The following is a 26,781-nucleotide window of genomic DNA, read 5'->3' on the forward strand; positions in this document are numbered from 1 at the left end:
TGTGTGCTATTTTATTCTATAAAATATTAAGTGATATAATGTAATTACTAATAAATCTGTATATATATATTAAAAAATCCAATATAATTTTAATTTAATATATATTTATTTATTTTTTTATAGTTGTTTTTAAATTATTGTTTTTATGTTACATTATTTTGTACTAATTACAATAACAAAGATATAAAATTAAACTATGTATATTTTAAAAAAGAAAGAAACATTTTATATACAACATATAAATATTTATCATTGGTAAAAAAAAAATATAAAGATAGTGTCTAATTTATGTAATAATTTATGTAATATTATGTAATATTATTGTAACATTTATTAATATTATTGTAATATTAATTATTAAACTTCATCTTCATTTAAAAGCATATTTGGTATACCATCATTGATTGGAAATTTTCTACCAGATTCCGGGCATAATAGATCTCCATTAATGATTTCAACTTCAAGTAATACATGATGAACTTTTTTTAAAAATTCCTCATTTGTTTCAAAATCTTGAATCAGAGTTTGTGGTAATTCTCCAACATGTCCTATCTGTATTGATATATAATATTATTGTTTATATTTAAAAAAAGATAAATATACTTTGATAATAGTCTCATATTTTTATATTGAAAAAGAAAAAAAAATGAATTATTTTAAATTTAAGTCATGATCCTTTCATATAATACTAAGTAATTACAGAAAAATTATTTCATATTTAAAACAAATTTTCATATATTTAACATTTAATAAAAACTTTAAAATATTTCATAATTTTTAAATTATTTTATATGTTAAAAATTTTAACAATAATCTTTCATTATATATATTATAAGTAAATACAAAAACTTACACTTTCTGCAGCTTTCCAAAGTGTAGCCCAATCAAGTTTTGGAATTATTCTTGCAATAAATTCTGAATTGAAATCTACTTCTGAGACTTTAATATCTTTTGCCTACAATTTTATATAAAAATGTAATACTTTCTTTATTAAAGAACTTTTAAATTGAATTGAATATTATATAAAACAAAATGTATTATAAATAGTATGTTACATGCGATTTTTAACATAAACATGTTAAAATATTTTATTTAATTTTAATTTAAATTAACCTCAAAATTATATATATAATATATATTATATATATATTATATATTATATATATACATATAATATATATTTATATATATATATATGTAAAACTTACAACAATTCCAAGGGGATATCCAACAGTTACACCTTTTAAGCATTTTGAAGTTAACATATTATGCGTTAAAAGCTTCATTTTTTTTGTTGTACTATTTAATTATTTTGTTAATTGAAATAATTCGAAAAAATTATGATTAAAGTTTTATATTATAAGTTCATTACACGATATCCTTAATGCCGGCTTTTCCTCACTTATGCACGTTCCAATTTCAAGACGCAATTCAATGTGACTAATATTTTATTATGAAAATGATATTTTCATAATTATTTTAATATTTTAATTGTGTTATATCTAAAATAAAAAAATAGGATAAAATAAAAATTCAATTAAATTTTTAAATAAAAAAAATTGATTATAAAAATTTAAATTTGATATTTATTGTGATAAATTATCTGACAGGATCACGTGATTTCTTCTATTTAATTGCATTTTTCTTTGAGAGGTTAGTTTCTTAGGAAAAATATTATTATATTATTTGGGAATAATCTATTATATTTTATTAGGTTCTCTCAAACATAAAATAATTATATCGAATTAATTTTATTTTATTCGAAAAAATTTTATTCGATACAAAAGTATGATAAATTACAAAACATATGGAGTAACCGATACGTATATATCATAGTCCGAAGTGGAAAATAGTTTAAACAGCAAACTGACACTAGCCACATCATCTGGCCTTGATAAAAATACGCAATCAGCTGTTATTCTTGCCTGTTTATCTCTTTTTGTATTATATTTAAATATATTTCTACTATTATCTGCCAGTCATATTTTGACACATCACCAACTTACTCGAAAAATAATTAAAAACTTGTATAACCTAGAACAAGTATATTTTGATTTTTCAATTTCTAATTCTTCTACAAGCATTTAAAAATATATCTAATAAATATTAATAATTAAATATTATAGATTTTCTTTTTATTCATAATAATATGTATTTTTAATAAATTTATGATGCTTATGTGATAATTATCAAAAAATGCTACAAAAGATACAGGAAGATAAATATCAATAGGAAACGTATTAAATTAGTGCATATAACATTTGCACTTTAATATATTATTTTGTTATTATGCAATAATGATATTTTGACAAAATAAATTACAAAGTATATAAAAAAAACATGTGTGCTATTACAAATACAAGATCTTGACATCAAAAGGAATATATTTTCAAATATAAAGAAAATGGCTTGTGATTTATTTATTTGGGGATTACTAATGTTTGGATGCAGCATACAAGCATTGTTAGTTGCATCTGAAGATGATCCATTGGAATATATGAGCAAAGAAGAACGGAAAGCATTAAAGTTTGTATCATTTCTTAATTTTATATTAAATGTTATAATTTTATATTAAATATTAAAGTAATAATTAAAGTAATATTTTTATATGTATTTTTTGCATATATTTTTATACTTGCAGGGAAGAAGCTAGAGATATGTTTTGTCATGCATACAATGCTTATATGGTAAAGTTTGTACAAAAAATTTTATTTTTCAAATAATATAAATTAATATAATATAATAAATATAAACTAAATTTTTTTAAAAAATTTAATGAAACCTATATAAATATAAAGTAATAAAATTTATTATACTATGAATCATATATATAATTTTTTAATTGTTATAAGATATTAAATTATTATTCATTAAAATTAATTTAATTCAAATAAATAATAAATAAATTTATATTTAGGATAATGCATATCCTGCTGATGAATTAATGCCATTAAGTTGTAAAGGAAGATACAGAGGATCAGAACCAAATAGAGGTGACATAGATTCTACATTGGGAAAGTAAGGAAAAAAATTTATTATATATTTATTATATATTTGAAATAAAATTTAATAAATCAATTATTTTTTAAATTTTATTTAAAAAATAGCTTATTATACTTTTAAATTAATAAATTCTTTAACAATATATATTTAAATGATTATTATTTATTATTATTATTATTAATATTTATTATTTAAAAAATTGTAATAAAGAAATACACACATATATATATATATATATATATATATATATATATATATATTTATATTATATATATATTTTCAGTTTTTCTCTTACATTGGTTGATACCTTAGATACACTTGTGGTAAGGATATTGAAATTATATTAATAAGTTTCTTATGTATATATTATATAATATATATAACAAAATATAATTTATATTCATTTTTATGCGTTTAATGTTTAGGTATTAGGAGATTTGGAAGAATTTGAACATGCAGTTAAACTTGTTGTCAGAGATGTTAGCTTTGATACTGATGTTATTGTTTCTCTATTTGAAACTAATATTAGAATGCTTGGGTAATATGCTTCATGATTGTTTAATATATTATTATAGTTTATATAGTTTATATAATTATTTAATTTTTTAATAATTAATATTATTTAAAATAATTTATTTTTGATAGGGGTCTTTTAAGTGGTCATATATTAGCAGAATATTTACAACAAAGAGCTGATATAATGCCATGGTATAGAGGTGAACTTTTAAATTTAGCCAAAGATTTGGGATATAGATTTTTACCTGCATTTAATACAACTACAGGAATACCCTATGGCAGAGTAATATTTTAATTTGATAATGAAATATTCTTCTTATATATTCTTTAAAATATATTCATGAATGTAATTTTTTTAGATAAATTTAAAATATGGTATGAAAGATGTACCTTTAGAAGTATCACGAGAAACATGTACTGCCTGTGCAGGTAGTATGATTTTAGAAATGGCAGCATTATCAAGATTAACAGGAGAACAAATTTTTGAAGTATAATATTTTGTGATAATATTTCATAAAAATGAATTTTAATCTTAATATAATATAAAAATAATATAATAATAATTATATATTAAATAGGAAAAAGCACAGAAAGCAATGGATGTTTTATGGAGAATGCGTCATCGTGGTACTGATTTAATGGGGTCTGTGTTAAATGTACATTCCGGTGATTGGGTAAGAAGAGATTCTGGTGTAGGAGCAGGTATAGACTCCTACTATGAATATTGTCTTAAAGCATATATTTTATTAGGTAATTATAATTTTTTATTTAATATTAAAATTTTATAATTTTATAATTTTATTATAAAATTTTTAATAATAATAAGATATTATTAAATTAAAATAATAAAAATTTTTAATTATAATACATAGGTGATGAAAAATATCTTGGTCGTTTTAATAAACATTATCAAGCTGTAATGAAATATGTAAGTCAAGGACCAATGTTATTGGATGTACATATGCATAGACCAAATACAAATTCAAAAAATTTTATGGATGCTTTATTAGCCTTTTGGCCTGGTTTGCAGGTGAATATTAATTTATTTGATTTTTTTATATTTATTTGATTCTTTTATTTTTATTTTTTAGGTATTAAAAGGCGATATTAAACCAGCTGTAGAAACACATGAAATGTTATATCAAGTTATGCAGAGACATAATTTTATACCAGAAGCATTTACTACTGATTTTCAGGTTTTTAATATTTGTAATATTTTATATTTTTTAAGATGAATAAATAAATCTTAATTGAATATTAATATATGCATGTTTTTATTTATATAATTAGGTACATTGGGGACATCATCCATTAAGACCAGAATTTCTAGAATCAACATATTTCTTATATCGTGCTACTGGTGATCATTATTATTTAGGAGTTGGGCGTAAGGTACTCAAAAGTCTACAAACTTATGCCAGAGTACCATGTGGTTATGCAGCTGTATCAGATGTTAGAACTAATAAGCATGATGATACAATGGATAGCTTCGTATTATCAGAAACTTTTAAATACTTATTTCTATTATTTGCGGAGCCAGGCGAACTACTTTTAGATTTGGATGAATTTATTTTTACAACTGAGGGACATCTATTACCATTAACACTTGCTTCTATAAGAACTAATATTTCTTCGGTAAGTATAATAAATAAGTTTAATTAAATCTGTATCAAAATATATAAATTATCAATTTTTATATTAAAAAATTATATAAGATTAATATGATTCAGATATTTTTTAATATTTATAATTTATAAAATAAAGCAAGATTTTGAACGAGATATTGTACATGTGGACGAAATGGATCGTACTTGTCCCAACAGTCTACATTTATTTCCTGCATCAGTAAGACAACCTTTAAGAAACATGGTAGAAGATGTATATCCCAGACGTGCAATAAAAAGAAGATTGAATGCTGCACAATTTCAGGTGAAGGAATATTATTGTATAGATGTTTATACAAAAGAACTCAAAAATGGATTTTAATATATTTAGTGAGTGTGAAAGTATGGAATTGAATAATATACTAGCATTTTAGAAGATCGAGAATTTCGAGAACTCGATATTATTTCAGAATTAGTTAAATCAACCATGATTAGTTTTGAATTTCCTATCTTTAAGATATTTTTTATATTTAAGTTAACAATAAAAAAACAATAAAATAATAAAATAATAAAATAGTAAAATAGTAAAAATATAAAGCAAAAATAATACATAAAATTATAAATAGATTTAATTTTTTTTTTAAATTCATATATAAAAGTTTATTAAAATTTTTTTTAATATTGTTTAATATTGCTTATCGAATTTTGTTCTATTTATCGTTACAATATTACTAGTAATAAAAAAAAATTATTTGAAAAAGTATCATTTTAATGTTACTTGATAATGAAATAAAGAAAAATTATTTTATGAAAAAACTTTGAAATTATAAAAAAAAAATCATTAAAAATGATATATTAATATATTAATATGATATAAAAAATGTTATTGAATAATATTGAATTAATAATAATATTGAATGTGCTTTAAAAAGTTAATTCCAAAAAATTGAATACATTTTTGAGTAATGAATACTTCTGGAAAAGAATTCGATTCCAAAAAAAAAAAAGATTTTCATTTCAACCAAACATTTTCGAATTTTAATCTTTAATAATTTTAAATTTCTATTATATATAATTTAAATATTAAAAGTTATTATTTTTTACAACAGGCAAATAATTTGGAACATTTAAAATTATTGAGTGACATGGGAATAACAACTTTAACTTTGGCAGATGGACGTGTGCAATTATTGCATACATTCTCTAATGTAAAATAAAATTTTTTTATATTTATTAACATATTTAAATATTTTGTTTATTATAATTTTAAAAATTATAAATTATATAATTTTTAATTTATTATAGGCAAAAACACCACAAGATTCAGAAGAAGGATTATTATTTATGCAAGAAATGGTTGAAATAAGTAAAATGCAATCTCAACAATCTGATACTAAACCACAAGCTGTTACATTTGTAAAACCAAACACAAATCCACCTCAAATAATTACATTATTAGCTGGACCAGCGCAATTTGGATTAGAATTACAAGGATTGAACAAAGTAACCGGAAAAGTTGTTTTTACATTTCCATCAACTGCATGTACTGATCTCCATAATGCAGATAAACTAACAGGCAAAATAGCAATAATGGGTCGAGGTAGTTGTATGTTTATTGAAAAGGTAAATATATTCTATTTATATTATATTATAAAAAGTATATTGTAAAAAAATTTTTTTTAATTATTTAAATATAATAGGCAAGACGCATTCAACAAGCGGGTGCTGTTGCTGGAATAGTATTAGATAATATAGATGGTTCTAGCGCCGCAACTTCACCTATATTTGCAATGTCAGGAGATGGAAAAGAAGTAGATGATGTAGCTATTCCAGTTGTATTTTTGTTCAGTATGGAGGCTTCTGAATTATTAAAAGCAATTACCATGGCAAATGGTGATCTTACAGTTACTCTTGGTAAGATATTAATAAGATTTTATATATATTTTTATATATTTTATTATTTCAAATATATTTCAAATATTTCACCTATTTTGTTATTTTTTTTTAGGAAATTTTTTTTCAAAAGAAGATGCTCAATTGAAAGCACCTACTGATTTATCAATGTTTGAACGATTAAAGGGATCATTAAAATCTTTTCTTACGCGACAAATGACACCACAGGTCTGTATTCCTTGGTGTTTTGCAGTAATTTTTATTGAATACATTCTTCTTTGGATTTTAATTCATATGAAGCGATACTAAGTTATTTTGTTATAATTTATTATTGATAAAATCTTTTATTCTTATTACAAATATGTTACATGATATAAGATGGCAATGTCAAATATTATTTCAAAATCGATTATAAAAACATAGATATTCCTTACTATTTATAATATTTATATTGAAACGATATAAAGATATATTTTTTATTCATACTGAATATTATGTACTATAAATTGTTATTTGAGTTTTTATATTTTCTAAGAAATTAAATTATTAATTTTGTTATATACATATATTATATATATTATATTTTTATTATATTTTTATTTTTCCTTTTTTATTTTACGTATTAATTTAGTGTATATTTGTAACAAGTATATTTCAGGTCATTAGATAAATAATTTTCTAAAATCAAATTTTTATAATTTTTTTTTATACAAATTATAAAATAAAACTAAACATCGAGAGATATTTTTTTTATAACAGACATCTCCAAGCAGTGGGACAAATTTGGACATGGTTCCTGTGATTAGGCATGAAGAAGATGAAAAGGACATAATCTTTTTTTACAATCTACGCGCTGAAATTATCAAAGATCCACTTGGCGGGGAAGTAAGAATTACGTCGTCTTACATATCTGTTCCACTCACGAAAGAATCAGAGGACAACACATTAATAGAAAAACAATGGCGACAGATGAAAGAATTTTTTGTTAATCATATATACTTGGATGTTAAGCAAAAGACAAGCTTACAAATCAGAAGTTTTATATTAGAAAGTTATTACAATTGGATAGTAAAGTCACGAAATGGGGATAATAAAATACTAAAAATATCTTTACGAGATAAAGTTGCGTGGTTTTTAGAAGAATTAGCTGTAGTCGTACCAAATCCGTCCATTATGAAAATGGACCAATTAATGGATATTAATAAGCAAAAATTATTAAAACAATATTTATTAACAAAAATGGATATTATGGTTTTAAATATGAAAACAGTCACAACAATGCTAAAAACAATACGGTCTGAAAATCCAAATACTGAACAATTGTTCAAAATTTTCGAATTTAATATCGCGCAAGCTAGTAATTATAAGTTTTTAAAACAATTATTACCAGGTATTTTTGACATGGAAGATGAAATTATAAGTGAACATCTTGCTCTATTAGATCGTGTTCATAAGAAATATCGTGAAATATTAACTGATGGAGCAGAAGAAAATTTAGAAAAATCAATAATAGATAAAAATTTCTATTATGATATGATAATTGATAATTGGCAGAATGATTTGAAAAATTTTGAAAAATTGGATGTATTAAAGAAAATTAAAGGTCAAGATTCTACAATTATAGATTTTATGATAGATAATGAAAGTAGTAAAACAGAAATAAAATCTAAAGACATTTCTAAAATGTCTAAAAACAATGATGATCTTAAAGTGGGAAAATTTGAAGATTTTGAATATTTTATATTAACAGAAATAGAAAAAGCTATGAAAAATTCGGAACAAAATAATATTCGAAAATATAAAGAACATATTGAAATTTCAAGAGATGTAACAGATAACATAAGTAAAGAAGCTGGTAATTCAAATAAAGTAGTTTTAAATGTTTCTTCTCAAAATCAAAGTAAAACTGATACATTAAAAAATAGAATAAAATATCAAATTGAATTTATAAAAAATAAAATTAAAGATCTTACAAAAAATATAGATTCTTTAGCAGATTTTACCAAAATTACAAATTCTCTAGAAAATGTACAATCAAATAATATTGAATTTCAAGAAACAATTACTAATAATAACAGTGCTGATGAACAAATACATAAAGAATCCTTATTATCTGACAATGATTTTCAAGAAAAAAATGCACAAATAAATACAAACAGTAGAACAATAGACAAAGATAAAAATAATTTATACCAAAAAATTGGAAAAGAAATAGTTAATTTACAATATAATCAGGAAAATAATCCAAATTCTGTTGATAATTCTATTCATTTAAATAAAAATAATTATAAAATTATATCCTCTAAACTGCCTAAAGAATATAAAAATCATATATCGACTTCTAAAGAAGAAGATAAAGACTTTATTAATGTTCCAAAAAAATTAGAAACTATTAATACAAATTATAATTCTATAGATAAAAATAAACTACAACATAATGAAAAACATATAAATGAATTTACAAATAAGAAAGTTAATGTACAGAAACACAAAAGCAAACATATCGATGATGAATTATAATGAAAGTTTTTAAGTTTTAAAATATTAATATTGAATATTAAATAAAAAGTTAAGTGCAAATTTCTAAATACAACAAGTTTTGGCAATTCTAATTACACTGCATCTAATATTTTTGCATTAAATTTAAACATATGCAGTGAACTTTAATTTTATACACATAAAATTTAATTTAGAAAAATATTAATTATCAAATAAAAGAAAGTGATACAAATGACTAGAACAATACTTTAAGTCTATAGAACTGGTGCTTATAAAAGAATTTAATTTTACTTTTTATTCAAATAAATTAATAAAATTATAAAAAAGCCATATAATACATAACAGTTTGCACAAAACATTTATCCTAATGAGGTTGTGACAGAATATTCAGTTAAAATTCTAATGAATGTAAATTTTATATGTACAATTTAAACATATATTTCTTGTGCACATTACAGTATAATGTGACAGCATATTTCTTTAGATAAAGAATTTTTAATTACTATTATACATATTTAGAATTTTATTTCTTTATGTTTCTGTGCTTCAAATATGTGCCATGATCGACAATATAAATTAATATTTCAAATAATGAATATTATGCTCTTCATTTACAGTATAATTTTAACTTTTATTTTAAAAAAATATAAATGATAATTATTATGATTAAATAGTTTCAAACTATAAATATAATTGTATAAAACTGATGTTCTTTAAATACAATAGTAGTATATTAACTTTATTAAAATATGTGTTATATTTTATTAAAGAAACAAATGTATAAATTATTGATACAATTTTAAAAAAATTTTTTCTTTATAATAATTTTATTATTATAATTGTAATAATTTTGATAATTTTAAAGATACAAAGATAAAATATATTTTTAATTGAATATTAAGTAATATAATTGCAATTTCTGTTTATGTAAATCTGTTTATTAATCTATGCCTTATATATGTATATAAAAAATTGTACAAACGACAATGTACATTTATGTGATATATAGGAAAGATAATAACAATGAAAGCGGCAATATATCAAATAGGATTTATGTAAAAATTCATAATATTTTGGTTTCCTGAAAATTATACTATATATTTTTTTTTGCTTGTAACATATTTACAAATTATATTTTGTAAAATAATTTCAAATTTATCATATAAGAATATAGGTTTATTATGTGCCATATAAAATGCACAAGAAATACATATGTTTTAAATCAAATCAATTTAGGATATATGGGATAAAATATATATCATATACATATATCTTAAATTTATTAGATCAACTTTATAGAATGTGACTTTGATTATGAATGTAAATATTATATAAATAAGTGTATATTAAGTATGTGTTCTGCAATTACCATATAAAAGTTTGTATAATGAATGCCAAAATGGACATTACAAAATTTATTGTAATTAAAGTAATTATTATTTTGCATAGAATTAATATGTATATATATAGTATATATATATACATACATTAATTTATATATGTGTACACACACACACACACACACACACACACACACACACACACACACACACACACACACACACACACACACACACACACACACACACACACACACACACACACACACACACACACACACACACACACACACACACACACACACACACACACACACACACACACACACACACACACACACACACACACACACACACACACACACACACACATACACACACATACATAATTTGTTGTTTATTATATGAAAATGAAAAAGAAAAACGAATGTATGTATATGATACAAATCTGTTAAAAGTTTTTGGTACATAAATAGAACGTTACATTTAAAAATGTGAATAAACTGTTGAAATGAAGAAATTTTTTGAACGATTAAGTATTGAAAATGCATATTCATGTAAATATTTTTTAAATTAAACTATTAATTTCTTTCGTATGAATATTTAAGTTCGTAACATTTTCTTTTAATTCTTCCCATAAAAATTTTAAAATCTCAAATAAAATATGAAATTTTTCTTAGTATTAATAAATTATAATTTTAATTAAAAGGAAAAAAGATATAATTATTATAGATTTTATAAAAAAATTATCTTTTTCAAAATATATAAATATATATATTATTTATTACAACTATAATATATGAATAATTTTATTTATTTATTATTAATTTATTTTATAAATAACTTTATTTAATTAACAAATGCAAATAATTATTTATTTGATATTGTTGCTAAATTATAGAATAATTTTTTTATCTATATCAATTTTTTATCTGTCATACATGAATAAATACTAACATTGAAAAATAATAGAAATAAATAATACACAGTACCAACAAATATTTGATGAATAATATAATATTTTTTAAAAATTAATTTATATTAATATATTAATAATATATATATAATATATTATATAATATTAATTATATATATAATATACAATATATATATATAATTATATATATATATATATATATAATATATATAATACAATATATATATATAATTAATATTATATAATATATTATATATATGTAATAATAATAATAATACAAAGCAAATTTTATAATTGCAATAAAAAGTGAAAAGAAACATAAATAAATAAAAATTTTAATAATTCTTGTTATTAAAGCTGTAATTGTTTTATTTAAAGCCGCTTTTCATTGGAGTTTGCGCTTTCGTGTTACGACAACCTGTCGTCAGATGTTGGCTTTGCGTCAATGGGAAGAAGCTATTTTAATTTTGAATTTTGGATGACCTTAATGTACTCTATTAAGTGTACGATATATGCATTTCGTTTTAACAAGTGAATAAGAAAATAAAGAATTTATAAAAAAACGAAAAATAATGTCAAAGGTAAGAAATTGTTTTTATGTGTATGCAAAGCAAGTAATATATGATTACCATGTGTTATTAACCATTCAAATCATAATATCTAAGAAATTTATGTGAAATATATATTCTTATTTTAAATTAAAAAAGAATTTTATTTATATTTTTTTATTTGTTAATAATTTTATTAATTTTTAAATATATATAAATTTGATATTTGTTGTAGATGAATGAACCACTAAAATATTATGGAAAAAGAAGAAGCATTGTTCGTAGAATTGGTTCAATGTTACCTTTGAAACCACCACCAAAAATATATGTTAGTGTTACACCCTTGCATTCAATGACAAGTTCTATGATTAATGAAGAAACTAGTGGTGATTATATTGATACAAATGGATATGGATCTGCAAGGTTTATATATACATATATATACATATTATATATACATATATATATATATATATACATATATATTAAAATTTTTTCGCATTAATTCAATACATTTACTAATTTATGTTTAATAATGTGTTTTATTGATAGATTGTCTAATGTTAGACCAGATTTATTGGAGCCTATTAGTTTTGGATCTGAAATTCGTTTACTTGCTTTAGAACAAGAGCTTCAAGAACTTAGGGAACAAGTTTCAGCAATAGTTAAAAGTAATAAACAATCTAGATGTATGTATATTTGAAATATTTATTTGTTTTATTGTTTATGTTTCATATTTATTTTAACTTAAGTTTTATTTAGATACATCTGTTGCTTCTTTAACAAATGGGATGGATAGTGAAAACATAATACAGTCACAACAACAACAACCTCCTCCACCACCACCACCACCACCACCATTACCACCACCGACTCCTCATATTGCAAGAAGAGCAAGTTTACAAGATCACAAAGTCGAAGATCGCAAAAGAGGTCCATTTGCTTCTCAAATTTCTATGACAGATGTATTAAAAGATATTGATAGCATTAAATTAAAACCAATTGCTAGGTAAATTATTTTTTATTTTATTAATATAGTTATATTGATATATAATCAGAAAAAAAATGACTTAACACTTAAAAATAAATCAAAAATATAAAAACTTTTTCTTTTTTTTGAAGCTTAGTTCATTATTAGAATCATTTTTGTGGTTGAATCATCAGTCATGCTAGTTATGATCATCTCCTTAGTTTACAATTGCATTTATATATATTTTTTTAGATCACCTGGAGGACGACCTCTTCGTATAAAACGAGACAACAGTCCATGTAATGATTTGCAAGAAATACTTAGAAGACGTTACATTGCAATGAATTCAACTGATAGTAGAAACTCTTCAGCTAATTTGACATTGAATGATTCTTTCTCAAGTGATGTATGAAAGTAGATTGAATGTTTATCAATGTGTGGAATGAAGGTATCATGGAACATTATGAATGATATTAATGATAAGATAATAAGTTTAATTAATCAGTTTGGTTGCAATATTTATGCATTATAGGTTATATAAATAACAAAATGAATCTGTCGAATATTTCTGAACTTATAATTATTAGTATTTTGTATCAGAAATTAATTTTTAAAAATTAATATCTTTTTTTTAAAAATTATTATGTATACATACGTATATACTTATATACGTATACATATGTAACCAAAGATAATATATTCTATATTGACATTGATAAAAATATTGGATTGTAAACTGATAAAAAAAAAATTGATATTTTTAAATTTTCATAAAATATAACTATTTTTTCTTTCAATAAACATATAATACATGTAGCATATTATTGAAATTGTGAAAAAAAATTATGAAAATGTATGTATGTTATATTTTATACATTAAAAATTTATATTTTTTTACAAATTTAAATAATTATATAAAACCAAACATCAGTAAATTGTGTTTGAACTTAGCATAAAATCTAGAATTTGTTGTTTTATGATTTTGTTTTAGAATTTGTTCTTTTTATGAAGAGCAATAACCATTTGCCATTCTAAACCTTTAAATTTATATAATTGCGAATATTATTTTAGAATTTTTTTATTTTATAAAATATAAAATATAAGATATAGTTGTATCAAAAATAGTTATATCAAAAATTTATTTAATTTGCTTTAATAATAATTTTATAATTTTTTGAAAAAAATAAAAAATAATGCATATTTAAATTATTCTATAATATTAATATTTTATAATAATAATAAGCAAAATAATTATTGCTTAAATAATAATAATTTTAATAGAGAAAATTATTTAGTAATGAAAAATTATTCAATGTATATTCTGTAAATAGAAATATTTAAATATTTTTTCACAATTTTTTTAAAATTATTTATTATAGATTTAATTTCATAATTTCATATAAGTTGTGGAAATATATATAATAAATATATAATAAAAAATATAATAGTTATTTTAATTTTGTAAAAGAATTAATAATAAATTATAAAATTTTCTGCTATATATATACAGTTTACAATTCAATATTTTTTAGATTTATTTTTTAAGAAAGAACCTCATTTTTGCTTTATTATAATAAAAAAGAAATGGATTTTAATTTAAGATATAATTAAGTTTAGTTTAAGATATAGTTTAATGTGCAACAGTTATGTTATTTAATATTAAGTTCATTTAAATTTTAACTAATTTCTTAGATAAGATTATTGTGATATTAAAAAATCATTTAATAATTTCATATTTTATATTGTGCCATAGAAAGCTATACAAATATTCTTAATATATAAAATCATTAGTACAGGCTAGTTAATATAATAATTAATAATAGTGATTACTTTATTAAAATATGCTTTCATAATTGTAAAAGAACGAATATTCAATAGTATGTGCACGCATAATGAAGACGCATAATGAAGATTATGAACATTGTTCTTTAATATTAAGATCTTGATGCATATTTTATGATAAATTTTAAGTTTATTCAACTTTCAGTTGCTTTTATAAAGAATTTAACAACTATAATTATGTAAAAATTATAATAATTTTTGATTGATTCAAGTTATCATTCAAAATTTTTATAAATATTCTTTATAAAAATAACATAAAATTCATATTTTTGAATATTTTCTCATATGAATGCATGTAAGGAATCTCAATTGGAAAGGATATTGTAGCAGAGACTGAATGTACTTTAGAAATATTGTATGGAAGATCTGTTTTATACATGAAGCTTTTACCAATGATTAAAAAATAAATGTTATTGTTAAACAATAAACAATATACTTTTTTCTATATTTTATTTATTAAAAACATGAAATATTAAAAATATTATAATAATTATCTTCACAAAATATTATGATATTCTTTTAATTGTTTTATTGCATTATTATTTGCATAAAAAAACAATATATATTATATATTATATATTATTACCACAAAAATAATTAAAAAATAATTGAAAAATAATTGAAAAATAACAATAAATATTAATATAATGTTTTGTATTTTTTGTATTAATTTTTATATATTTTTATATGATATTAAATTTATTATTAAAATTAATTTTGCATTATTTAAAAAACAATCTAAATAAATATTAATATAATATTTTAATGAGATAAAAAAATATTAATTGTAATTTAATGTAATTAATTATAAAGAAATATATTTAACAATATTTTTGAAATAGAATTACTAATAAATTTTGGATTAAATATATTAAATGTATATATTTAAAAATATTTTAAACTTTATTTTTTTTCAAAAACGTAACAATTTCTTAAAAATAAAATAAAAACTAAAATAAGGAGGATAAAAAAATCGTAAAGAAGGAAGATAAAAAAATTTTAATTAATTCTTTTACGATGTAATTAAATTTTGTTAATGCATTAATTGTTCAATAATTATAAATATATAGAGATATCTTTCTATCTTGTATAGATCATCATTTTGAACATTTAATAATCCCCTAGAAACTTCTAGTAATTCAATGAAAATTTATTACACAATTTCTCATGGTCTACTGAACTTATTACAATTTTTGTAATTATTGATGCTTTTGTTGATTTTTGTTAATTACTAGTTATTATTAATAAATTGAAAGTTTTGATATTGTATAAGAGTATAAAGGACTGAGAGAGGGGAACTTTTAATGAGTTTTACGAATAAAGGGTATGAGAAGATTTCCTTATATAAAGCTGTTTCAAAGGATCATAGCTGACAGTATCTTGAATTCGCAACATTGAACTTTTTATAGTGTTCTAAGTATTGTTGCATAAAGCTATTAAGGTAATGTATTTACGTTTATGTATTTATGTTTATGTATATTTTTTTTAGGATAATATTTATATATGTTTATGTACATATATATAAAATTGCGTTTTTTTTGCGATTTCGTTCTTTTTTTAAATTGTAAGTCTAAACTATTGTTTAATAACTGTAAGTTCCAATTTTTTTTCATTTTATTAGTTTTATTAATAATAATGTTAAAATTGCAATTTTCATCATTTTTCAAGATAGAACAGTGCAAAATAATGGAGAAGCATTTTGCAACTTTTCAACAATAAGTTTAAAACCGTCTCGTTTCTATGCGACAAAGATGCTGGTCACGTTTCTTATCCATAAGACACTTAGTAGCACTTACTTTTATCTTAATGACCAGGGACGCGTGTAGAGTTAATGGTTCTTTTAAAATTAGCACGTGGAAATGTACGAAGGTACTCTAAAATTTTTCGAAAAAATCTCACGTGACACCGTGTGTCAGTGAACGCGGAGATAAATATATAGTTTTTGTTTGTTTTTTTTTTTATTCATTGAGCCATGATTTTAGAACATTCATGAAAATGAGAGGGATAGCCATTAAGACATCATCCAAACTAAACGTGTTAAAGCGGTTTCAATTGAGCTGCGTGAATTTTAAAATAAATATATTTTAACATTTGTGACATCATTTTGATTTGCAAGCCATCTTTTTTGGATAAGAAAGCAAATAAGCAATTTATTCTTTTTGCAAAGAAATATCATTATAATATCGTTATCGAACAGAGAGCAGTACACATAGTAAATTAAGAAATAATTAAAAATTATAATTTTCTTGGATTTCTTACAGTTGAATATTTTGTGATGATTTTTTTTCCGTGAAATTTTTTTTTTATTATTATTATTAAAAAAAATCATGTTTTTAACTAGAAACTTTTTTCAGTTACAAGTTAGATTGCACTCGTTACATTGTTAAAATAAATTACATTGTTAAATAAAAGTAAAACAGGTGACCGAGAAATCGAACAGTCTGGCTTATGAGATCTTAAATTGTTGGAATGGATCATTGATCCAGCAAGTCAACCGTGACACTTGAACAATCCATTGTTTTAGCATTCGTTGCGCATCGCGAGTTAAAACTGCTTTTTTCGTTTGTTCGATCACAGAAAAAGATATGAATTCAAATCAACTGATGAAAAATAAGCCTGATCGGAATTTGCAATAAAGTTTTTTTTTTGATTATGGCGTAACAGTATTTGATAAGTACGTACGATATCAATTTTCATGACAAGAAGAATTAAGTTCATAATGATTTCTACATAAGTTTGGAAAAGTATCAATTTTTTATTTGGAATCAACAAACAACTTTTGGCTATATTTTTTAAAATGTTTAAGATTCTTTATAGAGATATTATTTAAATTCTTTTAAATTTTATTGAAAAGTTATAATCGATGAAATATCATATCAAGAACAGAAATGCAATGATTTTTTTTTTCAATATTAAGGAAAGAAGAATTAATTTTTATATATTTTTCCTTTTTTAAACACATCATTTTAAAATAAACATATTTTTTTCAATATTCCAGATGGTTAACTCTCAAATCCTAATTTTGTTCATCTTATCATTGACCATAACAATAGTTATGTGTCAAATGTTTACGTACAGTCATGGCTGGACAAATGGAAAAAGATCCACATCGTTGGAGGAACTTGTGAATAGAAATGTAATTCAATCGGACAATGTTTTTGCCAACTGCGAGTTACAGAAATTGAGATTATTGCTTCAAGGAAATATCAATAATCAAGTAAAAAAAAAAAAAAAAAAAAAAAATGGAAAGAAAATATTTTCTTCTTTCGCATTGTAATTGAAAACTTTTTATTTTTACAGCTGTTTCAAATGCCTTGTGAGCTGCTTAATTTTCCAAAAAGAAGCTTCTCCGAAAATATGATCAACGATCATAGACAACCTGCTCCTACCAATAACAATTATTAATAATATCAACATTGTAATTTTTGGACGCAAAAGCTTAATCGATTACGCGTTATTTATCATCAAATAAAGAGCATCTTCAATGAAAATTTTATCATCTCGTTTATTTATCGTTTATTATTTTAACTCGTAAGATTAAAACATTTAAGATTAAAATATTACAGTCAAATTCGAACCTATATACGTACAAAAAAATATATATATATAAAAAAAAATAAATATAACATGTATATATATATATATATATATATATATATATATATATATATATATATCGGTAATATAAATTTCAATAAAGATATAAAAATTTTATTAAATGCCAAAGTTCTTTAAGCTACACGAAAAAAGAGAAAGAAGAAAATAAGGAAGAAAGAGAAAAAAAAAGAAAAGAAAAAAAAAAAGATAACGCATTTTACATTCGAGTGAAATTTAAATTTAATTCGATCCATCTTGGAGATTGGAGAAAAACGATAGTAGCATCGAGTGTCACTGAACTTTGCTGTGACGCTTTTTCTTTCGCCTCTTCTTCATTTCCAATACAACTTGTCTTCGCTTGATTTCCCACACTCGTTTCTATTTTCGTCGGCTCAATTACAGGCCACGTTCCTATCGTCGATCGTGATCAATTATTCAATCCCGTGTATAGTTCACCTCCACCAGTATATATAATACAGGTTCGATTTAAAGCGTAATCGTTCATCAATCATGGTTAACGGGCAAATTGTTTTTATCGAAATCGCCAGCATATCTGGATTTGTATTAATTATCGAGTTCTCCTCGCGGATATCCGCGGCCCATCCAGTTTTCATCGGGTCCATCCGAACGGTTAATTAAGTTTTCGCTGTCCTAATTGGACAGACGGTCAATAGGATAGATCGCGGCGGGTTGGTACTGCACGCCGTAGGGGATTTTGTCTGTCAACGGAAGATGGAGTGAAACCCTGGCGAATAGAGACACCTGCTGAGTCCATGGATTATCCCTTAGGACAACTTATCTTCAACTGCAATTCGTCGCCTGAAATTCGAAGACTTTCTATTTCGGTTGTATGCTTGATAACCAATCGTCATCGGGTAGGTGAGGATGATTTTTATGTTTGCGACGATGGAAAAGATTAAGGGGTACAAAATATTTTCTACGATTTTTGAAAGGGAAAAGTTGAGTTAAAAGCCAAGTTTATATATATGTAATCCCTCGAATTCTTTTCCGTCGAACGAAGAAAATATTTCTCGTATTTTTCGTCGATAAATATATTTGAGATGATATTAGTTTTTCATTTTGTTGTATACCTTTAATATTGTATTATATGGTAACACGATTCGTTTTTGCCCGATTATAGGACAGATCGTTGATCGAGAATTGGCTGCTAATTTTCGAGGATGAGAACGGGAGGCCATCGATGCAATTGATAAAATGCGATGCTAATTATAAATGCGAGAATAATGGCGGTTCACGTGCGAGCGTGTTTCACGTTACAGAGAAGAGAAGCACTCACGGTTATTAGTTGATAGTGTCAGGACGCGTATAACTATCATGCACGGGCAATGCACTTAAAACTTGGCTGTTAATCAGAAACCAATTACGGGAGGCGGGACGAAATGAGTTTAATCGCATTAAATATTAAAGCGTCGTCACCGTGCCATGGGACTGACACCAACAACCATAGGTGACCCTCTTCCTCCATCCAGTCATGGAGCAACCACACACTGCCACGTGCCCGTACGAAAACGCTTCTCTGCCTTAATACCCCAGGGAATAACCGAACAACCCTACGCCAATGTCCTTTATAGGGTGGTGCTTGCCGTGCCTGCAATACGCATGCACGACCACTGCATTTGCTGATAGTGCTCTTTTATACGCCTGCGTATGCGTGTATCGTCGCACTTTTTCTTTCTTCCTTTTTAAATACATTTCTTTCCTTTTCTTCTTTTTTCTGTTAACATATGAAATTCTTATTTCGATCGAAATTTTTGTGAAATATATTTGTTTCCCCTTAAAAATATTGATGTACAGATGTACGAATCTTTGATGCGCAACTTACTCTCAAAATTTAGCTGAAAGCAGTGATTTTCAATCGTAAGAGGACCAATTACATTTTCTGGTAAAACGTAAAGGAGTCCTCTGAGCATAGCACTTGTGTCCAGATTTTCGGTCTCGTGCCGCGTGCATATTTCAGATCGGTTTGTTTCGCGGATGGCAACTAGAAAATCCGAGGTAATATTTCACCGAGATATCGCGTCGCATTACGAGTTTTAAATTCACGTTTAGCTCGCGATACGAAAACGAGTATCAGCTATACAGAAGGAGGTTGCAACATAACACCGGTATAAATACATAAAATCGGGCAATCATCCTAAATGGGAAGCCTCCTAGCGCGAGGAACGTCGTCTTTTTCGACCTGTCGTCTGTCGGCTGTCGTTTGTCGCGCAACAAGGGAGCCCTCGTGTGGTACCAAGCACGAAAAAGTACGAAACAAACCGTTTGACGAGCATAATTCCGTCCTCGATTGTTCGTTGCCTTTATTACTTTCACGTTGGATGGATTGTTTCTCTTGATCCTTGAAGTACTTGATCGTATTATCGGTTTTATTTTGATTCGATTCTTTTCGGACGATGTTTCGATCATATTGTGGAAGATATTTGTATTATTATTGCTGAATGAAAAATAATTTCTTTCAATATATACATACATTGGAGATTTTTATTTTATAAGACCTAATTATAAATGTATACGTATTACACGAGCACTTATTATGAAATATATCATTATATGTTTTTTATACGTTGAAATATATTTTATATATATTTTTATATTTTATGTTTTATCTTTTCTTTTTTTTCTACAAAATTTTCTACGAAATTTTCTTTTTTTACTTTTCCTAATATTGTTTTCTTCGTTTTAAAAAATTTATGTCATTGTTTCCTTTATAATGCTTTTGAAATAATTATTTCTAAATATCGTAAAGTTGCAGCGTGTCTTCTATGAACTGTCAATAAAGTAGATTTAATACATTTTGCTTATACGATATATGAAGAATTGAAAAAATTCGAGGATCAACGCCATCTCGCGTTTGGATCCACGAAGCTCCGACTTGTTACTAGCATAGCAGAATGTGCAAGGAGGTATTCGTGACGTCACATATTAGAGAAGGAAAACAATTATAGAAGAAGGATAGAAAAACGTGCCACTATTTTTGATTATGCAGTTCCTAATACTTTCGAATATTTCTAATACTATATTGAAAATTAATTAATTACGAATTTTTTACTAAAAATTTTTGTATTTTTATGCTTGCATCTCGAAACTAAAACTTCAAACAAGTTTCTCGTGTAAATTTTACTGTAAAATTCGTTCTAATTAATTATTTATTAATACGATTATTACAAAGAAGTCGCAATCGCAAACTCTCGCTTCGTAATCGATTAATAAACAATTTATTTATTGGTTTAAACAATAGAAAAATTATGAATATAAATTATAGGTGAAAATAAAGGAGGAAACAACGTTTCAGATGTACATATTTACGTTTAGGAATAAATCCCACGTTAATGAGGAATTAATGAAAAACTTATTGCGCATCAATGGCGTCGGTTCGATACAACTTAATTAATCATTAATATATAATTAATTAAAAGGAATTTGACATTAAAATTCACACGAGAAACTTGTCTAAAGTTCTAACTTTAAGATACGAGCTTAGAGGTATGGGAATTTTTAATAGAGAATTAATAATTGTTTAATTTTCAATTGCTTCAATGCTTTCGAAATGGTGGGAGGTATTAGGAGCTACATAACCAAAAATAGTGGCACGTCTTTTTTATCCTTCTCGCGCAATATTGCCCTCTTTATCTCTTGTGACATTACGAATACCTCCTTGCACATTCTGCTATGCTAGTAACAAGTCGAAGCTTCGCGAATCCAAACGCGAGATGGCGTTGATTTCCGAATTTTTTTCAATTGACAAAATGGAAATATTTTGACCATACTTCGTATATACATTCTACACATATTTTTATTCTTTTATACGTCGTATATATATTTTTATACATATTTTTTTCATATTGCGGTTTAAAAATAAATATCAAACAGATAAATATATTAAATTTTCTAATAATTTGATTCGGGATAATGATAAGAAAAAAAAAAAAATATTTAATTTCTGTAATGAATATACGAATTATATCGCAATACAGAAAGATATATATTAGTATAAAATTTTTGTTTATCTCGAAAAAAAATCGAAAAAAAATTTCGAATGCCATTTCCCTTTCAATATTATACTTTCCTGTTATTATAAAAGAAAAAAAAATTCTCAAAAATATCGATTATTATATCAGAAAAATATAAGTGGTGAAAAAGTGGCAGGCAGAAAATTTTAAGAGTTTCTCATCGAAATTTTGTCATTTAAAAAAACTTATGCTTGTACGAAATTCCTATTAACTTAATTCATAATTTCATCGATCGATCATTTTTACAGATATCAGATCGTCAATTTTCCATATACAACTCAACATAATCACTTATGATTACAGTAATTTTCTTGCGTTACATTCGACTCGAATCTTTTTACGATCTCTCCTCGAGGATTTTCTCTTCTTCTCAAAATCGATCGAACGTCCTGTTATCAACGAGATAGAGAAAGGGCAAAATTTGAAAACGAAACAGGAAACATCGTTGTCCAGAGAGAGAGAGAGAGAGAGAGAGAGAGAGAGAGCGGAACCGAAAAAAAGAACACGGAGCGTATTCTCGATTTTCGAACGCACCTTCTATTCGCTCGGTCTACGATGTCGACCGCAAACGATCAGAAATAAAAATATAAATATAGGCAGAGAAATGGCCACGAAGAACAGGTCGTATTTACAGGCAGGAAACAGGCGCCGTTTAGGCACAGTGTTTTAGGAAACGCATGGAACATTTAATGACTACGAAAATTGATCGAAACCGGTGGTATCCAACTACCAGCCTGTCCAATGGTTAACCTTCTTTTAACGAGAACGAAATGACCGTTCCTTCGTTGAAATATGAGAAATTGTATTCATCATACGGTATGAATCGGATCGAAGTAAATATAAATAAATAAATATACGAATAAATATAAGAAAAATTTGAAGGATGATTCCGAAGATTGTGCGCGTCACGGACAAATTCGACACAATTTCCAGCCGATTTGAATTTATTTTTCATGGTGAAAAATCATGAATTTTCATCATGAGATACCGCCATCAACTTTATTCGGGATCGAGCATTTCCCTCGACGATCAAGAAGGGAAAGCGATGTTTTCCGATTCGGTTTCCGGGAAACTCGACTAAAAGGGCAATCGCGATAAATTTATGCCGGTTTCGTAAATATCCAGGGTACACCGTGCTCCTCATGATTTTATAAACATGTTGCGTTCCGTCCAGGTTTCGCCAGGTATATGTGCGTGCCCGTTTATGATCTATGCATGCTTTCCAACCGTGAAAAAAAATGGAGAGAGGGGGAGAAAAAAAAAAAAGAAAAAAGGGAAAAAGGCGAGATTGGATGATGGGCGATCAAAATTTCAAAGCCACCAGAGAATTTCACCTCGAATGAACGCGGGTGACAGATTTTTGGCAGATCATTGCATGGATCCTGTGTTCATCGCTCGATTCGATCGGGTTCGTGTTCGAAGGAAAGGAGAGATTTGAAGAAGAATTGAATTAAAAAAATCCATCATTCGTGATTGTTAATCCCTTGGCAAAAATTACAAGTATAGAATATTGCGCGAGTGCACGCGTATTATACATTATACTTTGCTTGTGTTTTACAGACGAAATTGGAGGGTCGTCTCGAATTAAAAACTAATCCAATATTAGCTTCGGTCTGGCGAGGCGATACGATGCTCAACAATTATTCCCCCCTCCACTCTGTTTCCACGCACGATGGAAAACCATCCTCCCCACTCCAACCTCCGCCTATGTGCACGCATACACATGCACGGTTGGCCGCGAAGAAGGGCACAGTTGCGAATATTATTCACGCGATCGAGCGAGTATTTATTACTACGTTGGGACAAGTTACGCTTAGTGCCTTGCGTTATTTCTGCGTATTCGCAGTTCTCTCTGTTAAATTGTTGTTTATTTGTTTTTGTTTCTCCTCTTCGCGTATCACGATATCCAAGTTCAAGTTTATACCGAATTAACCGAAACTGCCGCGGAAACTTTTTGAAAGAGACTGCGAAGGCTGGTGGAGACTCGTCTGGTAATTGGACACCGGCAACCACGTTGGAAACTAGAAAAACCGCAGGAGTACGATGGTCGACGGTGATTACAGGGCGCTTGACGGACGATCATCAGAGTTTCGGAGGACTGAATGAACGTCGACCGGCCGGAAACGGGTTCACTTTCAATTTCCTCTGTCAGGAGTAAATAAGACGACTGGCGCGCGATATCGTGATTTCTTTGAAAGAACGAAGAAATAATGATTAATCGATCGAAAATAGAAACGCTTCTTATAAGATGAAAAAATATCGTTTCTAATGCTTACATATGAGATTTTTTTTTAAAATGGAGAAATATAATTATTCAATCGATCGAAAATAGAAACGTTTCTTATAAAATAAAGTATTGCTTTTAATACTTACGTGATTTTTTTTTAAAATGAAGAAATATACTTAATCGAATCGATCGAAAATAGAAACGTTTCTTATAAAATAAAGTATTGCTTTTAATACTTACGTGATTTTTTTTTAAAATGAAGAAATATACTTAATCGAATCGATCGAAAATAGAAACGTTTCTTATAAAATAAAGTATTTCTTTTAATACTTACGTGATTTTTTTTTTAAAATAAAGGAATATAATAATGAATCGATCGAAAATAGTTTCTTAATAAAATAAAAAGTATCCATTTCCAATACTTACATACACGATTTAAAATGAAGAAATACACTAATCAAATGAAAATAGAAATGTTTCTTATAAAATAAAAAATATCGTTTTTAATACTAATTTTTTTCAAAATGAGGAAATATAATTAAAAATAAATAAATCGATCGAAAATAGTTTCTTAATAAAATAAAAAGTATCCATTTCCAATACTTACACGATTTATTTAAAATGAAGAAATACAACTAATCAATTAAAAATAGAAATGTTTCTTATAAAATAAAAAATATCGTTTTTAATACTAATTTTTTTCAAAATGAGGAAATATAATTAATAAATCGATCGAAAATAGAAACGTTTCTTATAAAAATAAATAGTATAATAGTTTCTTTGTTATATATTATTATAGTGATTTATTTAAAATAAAGAGATACAATTAATAATAAATCGATCGAAAATAGAAACGTTTCTTATAAAAATAAATAGTATCGTTTCCAATACCCATATGCGCGATATCGTGATTTATTTAAAATAAAAAAATATAATTAATGAATCGATGAATGCTTCTTATAAGATAAAAAGTATCGTTTCTAGCACATTAAACGCGCACTCGCGGGGAAGAGAAGCGGAATGAGGAGAAAAAGCGAAACGTGCTTACCTTACGCTGCTTACAAATAATTTTGACGACCCAGGGCAGGGGAGGTGTCCTTAGGAAGGCTTCCTTTTTGGCGGGCATTTGTCCCCAAATAATTGGGCGGAACGGAGCGCCGCGTCTTCTCTGCAATTATAGGCAGTAAACGTGGCCACATCCGGCACAAGCAGCTCTCCTAGCTGAAGTGGGATAATTCGCTGCGGAAAGACAACGATTAGGGCGATCGAAGGGGGAGAGAACACGACTCTCCCCGTCTTTCTCCCCGCGTATTTAGTTAACGAAATGACGAAAGAGAGGAAGGAAGAAGGCAGAGGGATCGAGATTTTAAGAGAGACGCTATTCTACTTGGATATCGCAGAGTATTTTTTCTTCTTTTCTCCATACGCTGGAAGACGATTGGATGCAAGAAGAGGTTGCAACTTGGTCGGTTTTGAAGATGGAAGAATGAGATTTATGGGATAAAGAAAAAGGAGAGCGGGGAAGAGGGTAGAATTATTTTACTCGGTGAAAGGGTCTAAAAAGTTTCGAAATCTTTCTCGCATCCGGTACAATTGCGATAGTTCGAATTGGTCATTTTCTCTGTCTCTTTTCTTTTCAAAGCCGATCTTCCACGCGAAATTGCAACGTCGAAGGGGCGAGGTACGATAATAAAAGCACGAAACTCTCGAAATTCGACACCGAAATTCTTTTAACATGCACGATAACGATGATGATGAAAAATACAGAGAACTA

The 26,781-nt window shown here is 25.5% G+C and overlaps 4 protein-coding genes and 1 long non-coding RNA gene across 5 annotated transcripts; 4 read left to right on the forward strand and 1 right to left on the reverse strand.

Annotated features, from left to right (window-relative positions):
• Nucleotides 1–87: 87 nt before the first annotated feature.
• Nucleotides 88–1,350, reverse strand: LOC108002116 (multifunctional methyltransferase subunit TRM112-like protein). The gene is made up of 3 exons (XM_017063595.3): nt 1,209–1,350; nt 854–955; nt 88–552 (listed from the first exon to the last, which is right to left on the reverse strand). Exons 1-3 carry the CDS (start codon nt 1,284–1,286, stop codon nt 358–360), a joined length of 375 nt encoding a protein of 124 aa, XP_016919084.1. The 5' UTR covers nt 1,287–1,350; the 3' UTR covers nt 88–357.
• Nucleotides 1,351–2,391: 1,041 nt separating this feature from the next.
• Nucleotides 2,392–11,457, forward strand: LOC108002115 (ER degradation-enhancing alpha-mannosidase-like protein 3). Its single transcript, XM_017063594.3, has 17 exons — nt 2,392–2,526; nt 2,642–2,687; nt 2,918–3,018; nt 3,287–3,326; nt 3,429–3,541; nt 3,649–3,802; nt 3,879–4,007; nt 4,098–4,269; nt 4,392–4,549; nt 4,611–4,715; nt 4,810–5,154; nt 5,284–5,448; nt 6,233–6,331; nt 6,429–6,746; nt 6,824–7,037; nt 7,132–7,244; nt 7,776–11,457. The coding sequence occupies exons 1-17, from the start codon at nt 2,405–2,407 to the stop codon at nt 9,534–9,536; spliced, it is 4,155 nt and encodes a 1,384-aa protein (XP_016919083.1). The 5' UTR covers nt 2,392–2,404; the 3' UTR covers nt 9,537–11,457.
• Nucleotides 11,458–12,157: 700 nt separating this feature from the next.
• On the forward strand, nt 12,158–15,583 carry LOC108001979 (mitochondrial fission regulator 2-like). The gene is made up of 5 exons (XM_062087049.1): nt 12,158–12,373; nt 12,576–12,763; nt 12,893–13,029; nt 13,103–13,349; nt 13,563–15,583. The coding sequence occupies exons 1-5, from the start codon at nt 12,365–12,367 to the stop codon at nt 13,720–13,722; spliced, it is 741 nt and encodes a 246-aa protein (XP_061943033.1). The 5' UTR covers nt 12,158–12,364; the 3' UTR covers nt 13,723–15,583.
• An 870-nt stretch (nt 15,584–16,453) lies between these two features.
• On the forward strand, nt 16,454–18,643 carry LOC133667798 (pro-corazonin). Its single transcript, XM_062087050.1, has 3 exons — nt 16,454–16,593; nt 18,151–18,369; nt 18,453–18,643. The coding sequence occupies exons 2-3, from the start codon at nt 18,151–18,153 to the stop codon at nt 18,555–18,557; spliced, it is 324 nt and encodes a 107-aa protein (XP_061943034.1). The 5' UTR covers nt 16,454–16,593; the 3' UTR covers nt 18,558–18,643.
• A 780-nt stretch (nt 18,644–19,423) lies between these two features.
• Nucleotides 19,424–21,363, forward strand: LOC133665645 (uncharacterized). The gene is made up of 2 exons (XR_009828774.1): nt 19,424–19,624; nt 19,891–21,363. It is a non-coding gene; the product is annotated as an uncharacterized LOC133665645 (long non-coding RNA).
• Nucleotides 21,364–26,781: the final 5,418 nt, after the last annotated feature.

This window comes from Apis cerana, linkage group LG1, assembly GCF_029169275.1.
Source record: "Apis cerana isolate GH-2021 linkage group LG1, AcerK_1.0, whole genome shotgun sequence".
Lineage (NCBI taxonomy): Eukaryota > Metazoa > Arthropoda > Insecta > Hymenoptera > Apidae > Apis > Apis cerana.

What these genes read in the sequence shown, in the direction of transcription:
- LOC108002116 (XM_017063595.3), bottom strand. Translation starts at nt 1,286, where the DNA reads ATGAAGCTTTTAACGCATAATATGTTAACTTCAAAATGCTTAAAAGGT. An exon ending in GATATCCCCTTGGAATTGTT is followed by an intron (nt 956 to 1,208) that starts GTAAGTTTTACA and finishes ATAAAATTGTAG; the next exon opens with GCAAAAGATATTAAAGTCTC. An exon ending in TTTGGAAAGCTGCAGAAAGT is followed by an intron (nt 553 to 853) that starts GTAAGTTTTTGT and finishes ATATCAATACAG; the next exon opens with ATAGGACATGTTGGAGAATT.
- LOC108002115 (XM_017063594.3), top strand. Translation starts at nt 2,405, where the DNA reads ATGGCTTGTGATTTATTTATTTGGGGATTACTAATGTTTGGATGCAGC. An exon ending in ATACCTTAGATACACTTGTG is followed by an intron (nt 3,327 to 3,428) that starts GTAAGGATATTG and finishes TTTAATGTTTAG; the next exon opens with GTATTAGGAGATTTGGAAGA. An exon ending in TAAGAACTAATATTTCTTCG is followed by an intron (nt 5,155 to 5,283) that starts GTAAGTATAATA and finishes TATAAAATAAAG; the next exon opens with CAAGATTTTGAACGAGATAT.
- LOC108001979 (XM_062087049.1), top strand. An exon ending in AATGGATATGGATCTGCAAG is followed by an intron (nt 12,764 to 12,892) that starts GTTTATATATAC and finishes TTTTATTGATAG; the next exon opens with ATTGTCTAATGTTAGACCAG. An exon ending in AAATTAAAACCAATTGCTAG is followed by an intron (nt 13,350 to 13,562) that starts GTAAATTATTTT and finishes ATATTTTTTTAG; the next exon opens with ATCACCTGGAGGACGACCTC.
- LOC133667798 (XM_062087050.1), top strand. Translation starts at nt 18,151, where the DNA reads ATGGTTAACTCTCAAATCCTAATTTTGTTCATCTTATCATTGACCATA. An exon ending in AAGGAAATATCAATAATCAA is followed by an intron (nt 18,370 to 18,452) that starts GTAAAAAAAAAA and finishes TTATTTTTACAG; the next exon opens with CTGTTTCAAATGCCTTGTGA.